At 36.7% G+C, this 13,996-nt stretch overlaps 1 protein-coding gene across 1 annotated transcript; it reads left to right on the top strand.

Moving 5' to 3' along the window:
- The first annotated feature begins 79 nt into the window (after nucleotides 1-79).
- On the top strand, nucleotides 80-7,217 carry LOC147481169 (Pyridoxal phosphate (PLP)-dependent transferases superfamily protein). Its single transcript, XM_086580582.1, has 2 exons — nucleotides 80-1,609; nucleotides 6,918-7,217. The coding sequence occupies exon 1, from the start codon at nucleotides 254-256 to the stop codon at nucleotides 1,604-1,606; it is 1,353 nt and encodes a 450-aa protein (XP_086436708.1). The 5' UTR covers nucleotides 80-253; the 3' UTR covers nucleotides 1,607-1,609; nucleotides 6,918-7,217.
- The last annotated feature ends 6,779 nt before the right edge of the window (nucleotides 7,218-13,996 follow it).

Raw genomic sequence — 13,996 nt, 5'->3', positions numbered from 1 at the left:
GGAAGGCCCAATACTGGTGTGACACTCTAACAAATGAGCGTGGGATCGTACTTATCCAATTACAAGAGACTTGATTAGTATACGCACACGTCCCATCTTAAAAAGTAAAAACTATGCTTAGTAGTAATGGGCTTCTCGAGTTTGAATATTGAGACATAGAATCTATTTAGTGGGGATCATCAAAATCAAATAAATAAAAATCCATCCTCTTCTCTTTCCATTGCCCATTAACAAAACAAAAAAAACAGAAAAAATGGATGAAAAAGAAACAAACGGCATAGACAGCAACAATCACATTTCGAAGAAAGCGAAAGTAATAAGATGCATAACCCAATCCGAAATCCAAAGCGAGTTCAGTCACCACGATTCATCGACAGCTCGTATAAACAACGGCAGTTTCGGAAGCTGTCCAGATTCAATAATGAGTTGTCAGAAGAAGTGGCAGCTAAAATTCTTACGTCAGCCAGACGAATTTTATTTCAACCATCTCCAAGCCGGGATACTTAAATCAAGAAGCGTGATTAAAAAGATAATAAACGCAGACGACGTGGAAGAAGTATCAATAGTTGATAATGCAACAACAGCTGCTGCAATTGTGTTGCAACAAATTGGTTGGGCATTTACAGAGGGACATTTTCAGAAAGGTGATGTGGTTGTAATGCTACATTACGCATACGGGGCTGTTAAAAAGTCTATTCAGGCATATGTAACTAGGGCAGGTGGACATGTCATCGAAGTGCAGTTACCGTTTCCTGTTGTGTCCAAAGACGAGATTGTTAATGAGTTTAGAATGGCGTTGGAACAAGGGAAGAGTAATGGGAGGAAAGTTAGGTTGGCCGTTATCGATCATATTACTTCCATGCCCAGTGTTATTATTCCTGTTAAGGAGTTAGTTGGTTTGTGTAGGGAAGAAGGTGTTGACCAAGTGTTTGTTGATGCAGCTCATGCTATTGGGAATGTGGATATTGATGTGAAAGATATTGGGGCGGATTTTTATACTAGTAATTTGCACAAGTGGTTTTTTTGTCCGCCTTCGGTTGCGTTTTTGTATTGTAGGAAAATGGGGGAGATGTCAGATTTGCATCATCCGGTTGTTTCGCATGAGTATGGAAATGGATTGGCTATTGAAAGCGCTTGGATTGGGACTAGGGATTATAGTTCGCAGTTAGTTGTTCCGTCTGTGTTGGAATTTGTTAACAGGTTTGAAGGTGGGATTGATGGGATTAAGAAAAGGAATCATGATGCTGCTGTTGAGATGGGAGTGATGTTAGCTAAGGCTTGGGGAACGAGTCTTGGGTCACCCCCGGAAATGTGTTCTAGTATGGTTATGATTGGCTTGCCTGCTTGTTTGGGGATTTCAAGTGAGGCTGAGGGTTTGTTGTTGAGAACTCATTTGCGGGACTCGTTTAAGATTGAAGTGCCGATATACTACCAGGAACCGAAGAGGGGGGAAATGGAAGACATGATTGATAGTTCTTGTGTAACAGGGTATGCTCGCATTTCTCATCAGGTTTACAATACAGTTGACGATTACTACAAGATGCGGGATGCCATTAACCAGCTCGTGCAGGATGGGTTTACTTGCAAAATGCTTCACTCTGGCTAAGAAGTATGCTTTTCTGAGGCACAGTTATTTTAATATTTGTTTGCGTTTTCTTGGTGTTGATAACTGACTATGCTTGGTGACCCTTGTTATGCTGCTTATGTTTGTACTCGTTTTTCAATAACTTGAACACCTGCATGCTTTTATTCTTTGTTAAACGGTAAATTGATGTAGCTTAACATTGTTTACACTTTACAATACACAAAGAGAGGGGTGGTGGGGGGGTTGGGGAACAAAAAAATCCACATCATGGACAGAAGCTCAACCAGTTTGCTCAGAATAGATTCCCATGTAAACCCAACATGAGAGGAAAACTTTTCCAATGCTCTTGTCTAAGTTTAGGCAGAAACAAGACCCTCTTGACTGAGATGATGACTTCCTCCACGTAAAGCCACCCTCAGTCAAAGTGTTGCATGCATCTTTCCAACCAAATGCCTAAAAAATATGACTATAAAGCAGCCATTATCTTTAAGATGGCTTCTTTTGAGGAACACTCTCTAAAGAACCATGAGCCCTGTAATGGACCTGGTCGTACTCAGCATAAACCCAAATCGTAGACAACGGACACTGAATTTACCATAAAAAGGGACAGTGGATGATGATATGAGTATATTGACTAATGCAACTTTGCGCAATGCTAGTTATATGCTAATATGCTATATGACTTGTGAGACTTCACATCTGACAAATCTTTTCAATGAATAAGTGGAAGTATGTATTACCTTGCCCATTATGCTTGATAATTTCTCTAAATAGTTGTTGACATGGGTTTCTGAACATTATCATTGTCTTTACTTTGTTTTTTTTTTTTGGCTTTTGGCTTTTGGTTCTTGTAATAATGCCATATTTGGGCTTTGGGACATAATTACTTGATTATTAACTTGTTAGCATTTGGTCATTTTTCTGTCAGATGACCAGTTGGCTGTGAGTTGACTGAAGTGGCATTTCCACTACTACCTAGGAGGCCCTGGGACCAAAACCTTATAAAGTTATAAATAAATGGTCCATTTTCTAAACTTATTGTGATATTTTATCATCTTCATCCTGTTTTCTTCACAACGATGACCACCAGTCTATCATCACCTCCTCCACTATCGTCAAAATCAAACCAAAAAGTCAGAAACGAAAGTGGTTCAATCACGTAATACGATCACCAGATCTTGACTAAATTAAGAATATTTTCGATGCTCATTTATTCAAGCAATCTCACATCTCAAATTTTGAGTAAAAGATTCTAATTTTGAGATCAAGAAGATGATAAGAGGGACCCTGGATTTAACTAACCTCCTAACATCTCAGCCAATCTTTTGTCTTAAAGTTAGTTTGAGTTCACAATTGCTGGACCGAATTGCTTCATGAGAGCAACATGGAGATGTTTGGACTGATGAAAGTTATTGGTGATGTGTACACGATGGTACAGAAGAAGTGGGTCTTGGTTATGGATTTAGAAAATGGAGTTTTAGTTTATGACAGAATACATAGATGAGTTGTTACTGTAGCAAATAAAACACAAAATGTGAGCGAAAGCGGGAGTGGGAGCGCGAGAGTGTGTGTGTGTGTCAAATCGCCTAACTTAAAAATTCACAATAATGAAAGGGTGTATATAGCAGAATTTAAGTATATATAATTTAAGGAAAAAAAAACTATATATATATCAAAATATGTTTGTAGAACTATAATGTAGGGGCATACTGTTCTTTATGTTAAGGAAGGTGGATCTAATAACAATCTCATGGGTCTAGACGTATGTAGTCTCGCTAATGGAATCAGTTCTTCAGTTCCAAAGACTTGGGCATTTGGGCTAGGCATAGTTGCTAAGCTCCAGTGGCACATTTTTTATTATTTATTTTTTCGGTCTAAAGAAAACATAAGATTCTGTATTTAGTATCTTGGGCTAGTTGCCTAGTGATGGTCTAGTCTTAGGTTAGGCATAGCCGCATAGGTCTAGTGTTGTTTTTCCTTCTCTTGCTTCCCAAGTATTCTTTTTTTATTAGTTTATTATTCAAACTTACAAGCAAGATTATGTAATACCCAAAACTTAATTCCTTCACATTTCGTCCTTCATCAAATCTAGAACACCAAACACGTGGATCTGTTGTTGCATGTATAACTCGGTTTAAGTCCAAGATTGACAACACATGCTTTTCGATACAGGTAGAACGCGTTTTTGTTGTTGGCTGAGTGAGGTTTATACACGTTTATCCACAAAAAGTCAGAGAGTTAGATTGTGAATCAAGTGTTGTTCATTCTACTATTCACTATTCAAACTTTTTAGATTGCTAAGGGTCTTACAAGAAGAACAAGATGATACAAATAGAAGGTTCTCACCAATTTCTTTCTAAAATCCCGAAATCTCATAAACAAGATTGTTATTGTTAGAGTTCTCTGTGAGTCATTAGATATTTGAATAGGTGGGACAGTTCGCCCACTCTTCAGGCAAAGTGTTCGTCCTGGGGATTAACCCTTAATCCCCATGACGCCGATTTTTTTGAGGTTTTCCATATGGTAAACATACTATTTTCCTATATAAGAAGTGTGAGAGAAGGCCGGAACTATAATATAATTTTACTGTTATAATGAGATGGAAGATGGTGTCTGGTTGGGAATGGAGAACAATGACGATATGGTGAGAAGATGAAGATGCAGTTGTTAGGTCATGGTGTTATAATCAGATGTGTGTGATAAGGGCAAGGTTTTAAAAGTAACACTTAGACGCACAGAAGCTTCGATGCGCTAGGCCTCCTAGGCCTCCTAGATGTTTAAGATGGGGGTTAGCCTCAATTGCAAAAAAAACTTAATTTCTGGTTTTATTTTGAAATTGAACAGTATTTAATATGAATAACATTTTCTTTTACGTAAGACTCTTGGTGGTTTTGAGGCGAAAAAGTAAAAACGATTGAAGAAAACTAAGTTAGTGTTTTAGGTTGCTCTGACCTTGAGGCTATAGCCTCAAGGAATTTTTCTGCCAAAGGCGCTGAAGCTCCTCCTCGATGCGTTTTTTGTAAACACATTGGGTAGGGGTGATATGGACACTTGAGCATCAGTCAGCATAGTCAACTGACTAAAAGAGACAAATTATTAATAAGCAATATGTTGGAACCAAAGCCCAAATCTAACGTTATTACGTGGATTAAATGCTAAAATCCCCTCGTGGTCAGTTAGAAACCATCCCATTTCCTTTTTTTCTGATTCATCTATTACACATTGGAACTATGTTACATGGACACACCATATTTTAAAACAAATCCGTGTCGGATACGTATCCACGTGTCCCACATGTGGACACATATTGTATGTGATATATCTCAAATTTTTTATATTTCTTCGACACTTTGTGTCCGTGTCGCGGTGTCGGACACAGACACGAACACCCGTATCCGTGTCAATGTAATTTAGCGTTGGAATAGTTTCTTTTCCGATTCATACAAAAATCTCAAATATATGTTTATAATCTCACTAACCAACACCATTGTACAATTTAAGTTTAATTTATAAGATCCGCCCATCTGCTGCACAACCCATTTGCAATATGAAATGTTTATAATGTGTAGTCTTTTGCTATTAATAAGAATTGATACTTTCTATTGTGTCTTTACAATTATAGATATGCATCACTTAGATCACAATAGCACAGTAGAAGTTTCTAGTAAGAAATGCCTGTTTTTACTTTTAATTGGTCTTGAAATATGTCAATGCAATTGAGTGACGTCACATTTTGAGCTGAGAGAGGTATTACTGGCTGCCTACATTCCCCTTTTTGTTCGTGTACCTAGAAACTCTCCATGAAAGCATCCTGTCAATGTTTCTATTAGGGAATCCTCTCCATCTTTAACTCCAAAAGCTCAAATTTCTACTCTTTCTGTTGCTAATAAACAATTTCTTGCAAGGTTTTAAACGCCTTTAAGCCTTGAGGGGTAAGACCTGATTGAGGCCTGAGGCTAGCCTCCGAGTGGTACAGTCTTCTAAAATGAATTTGAAGACTGTATCATTATAGAAAACTATCATTTTTTCCCCGACTTGACAAAAAGGAAGGATGAGTTTGTTTTACATAAAAGAAAAGAGCTGAAAAGGGGTTCCATCGGGGGCGTAGGTATCGAGCCATGTTACATGGACACACCATATTTCTAAAATAATCTGTGTCGGATACGTATCCACATGTCTGTATCGGACAGATACGGACACATATTGTGTGTGATATACCTTAGTTTTTTATATTTCGCCGTGTCAGACACTCCATATCCGTGTCGGATATGGACACACATGTCCGTGTCAATGTAACTTAGGTATCGAGGCATACACCTCATTAGCGTGAGGTGCAAGCCTCTTCAACTAACAAAGAGGTTTTATCCTCAGTGTCTCTTTTGTCTATGAGGCCTGAGGTGCGCCTCCAGACATAAGCCTCGTTGCGTTTTTCAAAACCAAATATCTTGTCCTTTGTTACCAATTTGCCATCACATACCTGCCACCATTCATGATTGTGTTAATCTTTCTTGGTGTTTAATTGTATGAAAACTTGGAGAACCATTAGGAATTTAGGATGTTGTGTGATAAATGTTTGTTTGTTATAGTACCTGCAACCGGCATGCGGTGCAAGTGAAACCGTTAATTAACTAGAATAGTCGCTTCTCCAATTTTGCTTACTAGTTTTCAGGAGTCCAGTAGTGTAGTTCATTAAATGTTTTTTTTCTCCCTTGTTTTCTCTCTCATTGTCATTTATATAAGATATCAATTGGAAAATTATGATTTTTCTGAACTTTTGTAAATGACAATTAGAGAGAAAAGAAGACGAGGAAACGTCTAATGAATTAGACTGCTAGATCTTTCAAAACCAGTCAGCAAAGGTGTCTTCTGGGGATACTCAGCAACTATCTTGGTCAATGCTCATTTATTTTTTCAAAACTCTTAAACTATTACCTTCTGCCAAGTGTATTCCACAAGGTGTATCAACTCATATCCATATGAAATGTTCCTGCTTCATATTAGGCATCAACATGTTAGCAGCAGTACTTAGACAGTGGGTTCCTTGTTTTCTCCACCTGATAAGGTGGACTCATTTAGAATCAGAGTGTGGGATAATAGCTCGTGTTAAATAGACAGGGGAGTAAGAGAATTTTTGTGAATTTTTGGTGCATGGGTTATTATCTTTTTATACTTTGCTCGATCTGTTTAAGAGTGATGATACAAAAACAATATGCAATTAGACTGGGAGTATGTTGCCTTTACATAGACATTTCCAATTGTATTTTTGAACCAGTACTTGCCAGATTCTACAATTTCACCATTTCTATTGATAAGCCTCTTTGTGCTTTTGCAGATTGATAGAATTGTTGGAGGAGTATTCCTGGGACTCCATAGAATAAGATCTATGTTTCTGAATGAGCAACTTCCCTTGTGGTAACCTTTTTCTTTGGGATATTGCAATTCCATGTAGAAATATGAGTGCAGACCTTTCCACTCAGAGCAAGATAATTTTCTTGTTTTTTTTTTTGTATGGAGTAGGGTACCTCCCAGTTCGCTGATAGTGTGATGTTTTTCTTGTAACTGGAACGTAACAATAAATGCCAGATTGTTTTTCGCAGTTCGCAGATAAATCAAAATTTATTGACTTTGGTTTTGGGATTTGGCAGTATAATCTCATCTAGCGTAAATCTTGCAGGAGGTCGAGTTATGTCTAGGAGGGTCAACATTGTATATATGAACCCCCCTTTGACAGTGTTCCAAATACATATAATACATACAGGTTTTGATGAAAGACAGTTTCACATTATGAGAATGAAAAAGTACAACATCCACTCTCTGATTTGTGTAATACTAATTCCTCACCACAGCCTCCCCCCAACCCTTCCTGAAATTTCTTAAAATTTTGAGCATCCAAAGCAAAACCAGTTGGCAATGGGTGGTGTTTGTTCCCATCATTGCGGTGACCCCAATGCCAGGGATAATTTTGACCCAATCTCTCCTGCCAAACTAAGCATCAACTTTGCACTCAGAAAAGCAGTTGGTTGGGTGTTGGTCTTGTAGCAGGAGGTGAGACCGAATAGGATAGGGACCTCCTTTAGTTGGTCCTTGGAAAAGGATCTTCCCAGAATTGAGATCCTTCACAAGAAATTAACAAGTTGTAAATTCAATGGAGCAATTATTATCAGTAGCAAATTTATTTACTGACAACAATTTGGTAGAAATATTTGGCACATGAAGAGTATCTTTAAGAGTAAAAGCGTGCGTTATGTGTATTGCAAGAAGAATAACAAGAATGTAATATAGGCAAACCTTCACCACTCCCAGTTGGCACTCTGCTGATATGGAGAATATGAAACCATATGTGAAGTATCTGATGTGATGTGATGTGATGTGATTGTGGCTCCTGAATCAGCTATCCAGTGACTGTCCTTAGGTAGTGAATACCTTGTAGAAGAGTATCCTGCATAGTTTGAATCATTAGAAATTCCAGCAACTATTGCAGATGGTCTAGATGGTGGAATCTCCCCAACATAATTAAAATTCATCCTTTAGATTGCTATATGACCATACTTCCCACAAATCTGAGAAACTGGACTTGTTGATTAGGCAGATGTAATTGTGAATGAGGTGTAAGAATATTGATCGACAACAATCAACTCAAACTCAAGAAATTCGATTAACAATGTTGAACTATCAAGGTGGCGGCGAGCCTCAGTCGTTGTTCACAGCAAACTGATATGACCGTCCTGTATCAGGTCACAAGGTCACAGGTAGCTTACTAAGGTTATCGTTCTGAATTGAGGTAGCTGTAATGGGACAACCATGTGTCTGGTAGTCATTGGATTCGAATTTCAGGTCTTGCATACATTTTTTAACATTCTGCATCAGTGCATCTTGCCTCAGTATTACCTGTGATCAATCACCAATTGTACAGGTTGACGCCACTAACAGCAGAATCAAGAGAAGTGGAAGCCGAGAACCTATTAGGTGAGGCCCTTTGTTCCGATTTGACACAGATGTTTTCTTGATCGTTTAACAATTTTGTAACTGGGGGCTTTTGAGACATTGTAGATGCTCTAAATGTTGAATACACGGGATAGGACAATCTTTATATCACGTCTCTCTATATTAAAACGGAATACATCTTTTATGGCGGACAATTTCTTTTCAAGGTGGGCATTCTCTTAATAGTAAGATGTTTCCTAATACAACACAACTCTAATAAGTCAATCAACATCTCACAAGAAAATGTTATACGACTCTATAGTAGGCATATTCATAGATAGGTATGTATTGGTCCAAGAGATAGGCCTAAGACCATGGGATATAAGTAGGCAGTAAACCTAAAAGAAGAAGGGGTGGAAAAAGAGGAGAGAGAGAGGAAAGAGAAAAGGAGAGAATGGAGGCACAAGAGAGGGAGGAAAAAGAGAGGTCTAGAGGGAGGAGGAGGGAGGAGACAACCAAAGTAGGAGAGAGGAGGAGGAAGAGGAAGAGAGAGCTAAAGAAGAAGAGTAGGGAGATGACGTCCAGAGAGGAGGATGAAGAGAAAGAGAGAGCTAGAGAAGAGGAGGAGGACGAGAAGAAAGATCTAGAGAAGAGGAGTAGGGAGACGCCGTCCAGAGAGGAGGAGGAAGAGGATGAGAGATCTAGAAAAGAGGAGTAAGGAGACGACGTCCAGAGAGGAGGAGAGATCTAGAGAAGAGGAGTAGAGAGATGACGTCCAGAGAGGAGGAGAGATCTAGAGAAGAGGAGTAGAGAGATGACGTCCAAAGAGGAAGAGGAAGAGGAAGAGAGAGCTAGAGAAGATGAGTAGGGGGACGACATCCAGAGAGGAGGAAGAAAAGGAGGAGAGATTTAGAGAAGATGAGTAGGGAGACGACGTCCAGAGAGGAGGAGGAAGAAGAAGAGGAGTAGGAAACGACGTCTAGAGAGGAGGAAGAGAGATCTAGATAAGATGAGTAGGGAGACGACGTCTAGAGATGAGAGAGAGAGAGAGGAGGCGACTCTAGGAGACACAAGAGGGAGGAGATAGGGGAGAACTACGGCGCAGCTTGATCTCCCCGTAAGGGGGTACGTAGGCAACCCAAATGGGTTCAGCTGAGAAATTCAAATCATGAGTATTTCTCGTTTTCAGCATCAAAAAGAGGAATCGAGACTTATAAGAACAAAAAAGTATGAAATGGGTTCATACAGACTCCAATAAGAAAACCTTGCTATATCAACTCTAAAAACTTATGCTAATAATTATCAATCATTGAATTTCCCACAACACAACTCTAAAATGTGCAAACAGGAAGATTTTGGAGGACATCCAGACCCCAACCTGACTTATGCGAAGGAGTGGTTGCACGTATGGGGTTGGATAAATCAAAGCATCAAAGTGACTTGCCAGAGTTTAGTGCTGCTGCTGATGGTGATGCAGATCGTAATATGGTCCTTGGTAAAAGGTATGGTCTAATTATATATTAATATTTGTTAAAAAGTCAATATATTTGGTTGGTTTGGTTTTTTATTTTGATTCCTTTCTATGCCAGATTTTTTGTTACCCCATCAGATTTTGTTGTTATTATTGTTGCAAATGCAGTACAAGCTATCCCTTACTTCTCTGCTGGTTTTATAGGAGTTGATAGGTACCAGTTTACACTTGAACTTGCTTTTCCTTTTTTAGCTTTTAAATTGGACATGAACTGAATAAAAGTTGTGTCTAGATCTACTCAGGTTCCCACTCTGCTGAAAAATTTTCAGAAACTTTTTTGAAACTGGTAAGGTTCATAATTCTGATGTCCTTTGGAAATGTCTGTTGAATTTCTGACCAATGTCTGTAATAAGACGTTGGTGTTTCCAGTAGGTGCCTGACAACACAGTGCATCGTACTGACACATTATTTTGGATAGAACAATATATATTTATCTTCTTCAGATGGTTCTATTTTTATTATTCATAACAGTTAAATAAATCAGAAATTTATTAAGTAAGTAGTAAAAATGTGTAAATGTAGGATATTACTCCACCATGTGTCTTATTTTTGACACTGAAGTGATTAGTATTGTACAACAGTACAACGCAATTGTAAAGTTATTTGAGAGAGGAGGAATGCAAAATATAGATGATCAGAGATGTTAGGATTTAACGAATATAATTGTCTGCCTTTGGATAACATGAAAGCTAATGGTTGTTATGTTGTTTCCCTTTTGTAGGTTTTGACTGTATTTGTGAGGCCAGGAGGGCTAATAAACTAAAAAAGAGTCAGCCAAGGAAAAATGCTACTTTGGAAGATGAAAAAGAGTCAGGAAGGAAGGAACTTGAAGAATCAGGAATTTTTTTTGGTGATTACAATTGTATAGTATTGACAGATGCCTAATACAAAAATGTGGGGGAAGGTGGTACGGTTGCATTTGTCTACACCAATGATTTCAAGCTAGTAGTTATTTTAGTTGGGGCAACCAAGGAACTAAGTAACAATACATGTGAAATGCTCGGAATTGCGAGGATTTCAGCACAATCAGAGTTTTTACAAGAGAGTTTGGATTTGGAATGATCACAACCGACTGTTCTAGATGCGTGGAAATTCTGACTGGCAGGGCAAACAAGAGTGAATTCAGCGTGACTCATTGGAAAAATATGGAATGGAAAAAAGCCGAGATTGAAGCGTATAAGGGAAATGGGAGGTAGTGTATGTTCCCTGAGAAATCGTATGCGATTGCGGTTACATGGCCAAAAATTATGGTTAGTTTGTACGTGATCATAGATGGATATAGGGGGTGCGTGTGGGGGCGGTAGTGTACCTGATATTAGAAAAGCTCCACTACCACATAACTAATTGCCTAGAAAAATCTTCAAACTATAAAGACTCGTACCCCCAATTATTTTAGCAAACTTCCACTACCACACCTCCAAAATTTTTACAACTATAGTGAGAATATAATCAACAAAAAAAAAAAAAAAAAAAAAAAAAAAAGACTAATAAAACACATTCCAATAAACCAACGTTTGTTTTTTTACTTATCTTTTTGCCCTTACAAAATTAGCATTTATCATTTATTTTGAGTCCAAAACCATTAAATATGGACAAATGTGTCTTTGAATATTTGATGGGTTAATGAGACTAAAATAAATAGCCCAAGGCCCAAAGCCCTATTGGTTAATTTATAGAATTCTAATCACCCATAACAAACCAATAAGCTCTCCATCCTTTCTTTCCCTCTCAATTCTTAAACAAGCATCAGACCTCAAAAAAAAAAAAAAAAACAAAAACAAATTCAAAAAGGACTTACGGTGCAGCTTGTATATATTATAGCTCTACCCTCTTCAATTGAGGAAGCGTTTCTAGAATGTCCACGTGCTATGGCTAATTAAGAAAAAATATGAGAAAAAAAATGTGTTAAGAGACCCACGAAATTAAAACATTGCGAAAAGAGACCCAAAGAAAACCACAAAATCTCTTTCTCCCACCGAAACCCTTTCTTCTCCTCACTCATTCAAGACAGTTCATATCTTTATCCTTAGATATATATATTATAGATATACCCTCACCAATCTATTTTTTGGAGCACTCGTAGAGACTCTAGATTTTTCTAAACTCTATTACTAATTATGAAAAAGTATGATATAAATAAGGAAACAATCTCATCTAGAGTTTCACAGAGTCTCTAACTTTTCTTAAACACTATAGCTAATTACGAAAAAACAATCCCATCTAGAGTTTCACATAGTCTCCAACTTTTCCTAAACACTATAGCTAATTACGAAAAAATAATCCCATCTAGAGTTTCACATAGGCTCCAACTTTTCCTAAACAATATAGCTAATTGCCTAATTACGAAAAAAATAAGAGGTAAAAAACTAAATTGCTAAAAACAATAGTTTCCACCAAAAAAACGATTCTCCTAATAAAACCCTTTCAATTTGATGCGCCATCCACGGTGGAATTTAGACATTTATTCATACTTAAAGATTCCAAAAATCACAATTCCGACCACAATAATTACAACATATTCCAATTAACTTTATGAATTTATAATTTTTTAACACTATAATGTAATTTTCAATTTTATAAAATACACACACACACACACACACACACACACACACACACACACACACACACATATAGTCATTTTCTAAAAAGTAGTTACTTAAGTTAACTTAAAATAACTACGTAGGTAAAACTTCACCTAGAAAATGAATTCAACCCCACTGTTTTGTGGATATGATATACTCACTATAAATATCATCTCTCTAAAATTTCAGCTCATTTGGAAACCTCCAACATTGACAAAAAATTATTGCAAAAACTCGACATTTCTGGACCATTAGATTTTTTTTTTAAAGATTACAACAATTTTTATCTATGTTAGAAGTTTCCAAATGAGCTAAAATTTTGTGGGGATGATTTTTATGGTGAGTGCTTCATAACCACAAAAAATTAGGTTTTAATTCATTTTATAGGTCAAATTTTACATACGTATTTATTTTAAGTTAACTTAAGTAATTACTTTTTAGAGAAGATATATATACATATATATTTGGAGGAATAACGAGATTCAGTTAAAGTGAACGTTGGGCTTAAATAAATTATATACCAAACCAAAATAAATTACATGCAGAAAATTAAATATACAAAAAATAACATCACAAAATATATAATAGAAAATGAAAAAAATAAAATAAAATAACGGCAAACCAGTAGTGACAAATATTTTAAAAAGTATAAAATACTACATGAAACTAACGTCAAAGAACAATTAACGGGAAACCGAAAACTAGATGCAAATGCATCGTACTAACCTCAAATAATATTTAATGGAAAATCAGAAACTAGATGCAAATGCAAGCATTAAACTAATCTTAAAAAGTAATTAATAGAAAATTAGAATATAGATACAATTGTATTAAACTAACCTCAAAGAATAATTAACGGAAATCAAAACTTCGATGCAAATATATCAAACTAACAGGAAAAAAAAAATTGTCGGAAATCGGAAATTGGATGCAAATGTATTGAACTAATCCTCAAACATTAAATTAACGAAAAATCAGAAACTGGATGCAACTGCATTGAACTAACCTCAAAGAAAAATTAATTATAAATTGAAAATATGATGCAAATGCTGGAATTAATCTTACAGAATAATTAACAGGAAATCGGAAACAGGATGCAACTGTACTGAACTAATCTCAAAAAATAAACTAGATGCAAAAACATTGAACTAACCTCAAGAAATAATTAATGGAAAATCGAAAACTAGATGCAAATTCATTGAACTAACCTCAAACAATAATTAATGGAAAATCGGAAACTAGATGCAAATACAACCTTATCAAATAATAAACGAGAAATTGGAAACCGATGCAAATGCATTAAACTAATCTCAAAGAATAGTTAACGGGAAATTGGAAACTTGATGCAAATGCATTGAACTGACCTCAAAG

This window comes from Coptis chinensis, chromosome 8, assembly GCF_015680905.1.
Source record: "Coptis chinensis isolate HL-2020 chromosome 8, ASM1568090v1, whole genome shotgun sequence".
NCBI classification, from domain to species: domain Eukaryota; kingdom Viridiplantae; phylum Streptophyta; class Magnoliopsida; order Ranunculales; family Ranunculaceae; genus Coptis; species Coptis chinensis.
Note: the sequence above shows the minus strand (reverse complement) of the source record. Positions and strands in the feature narration are given on the sequence as shown.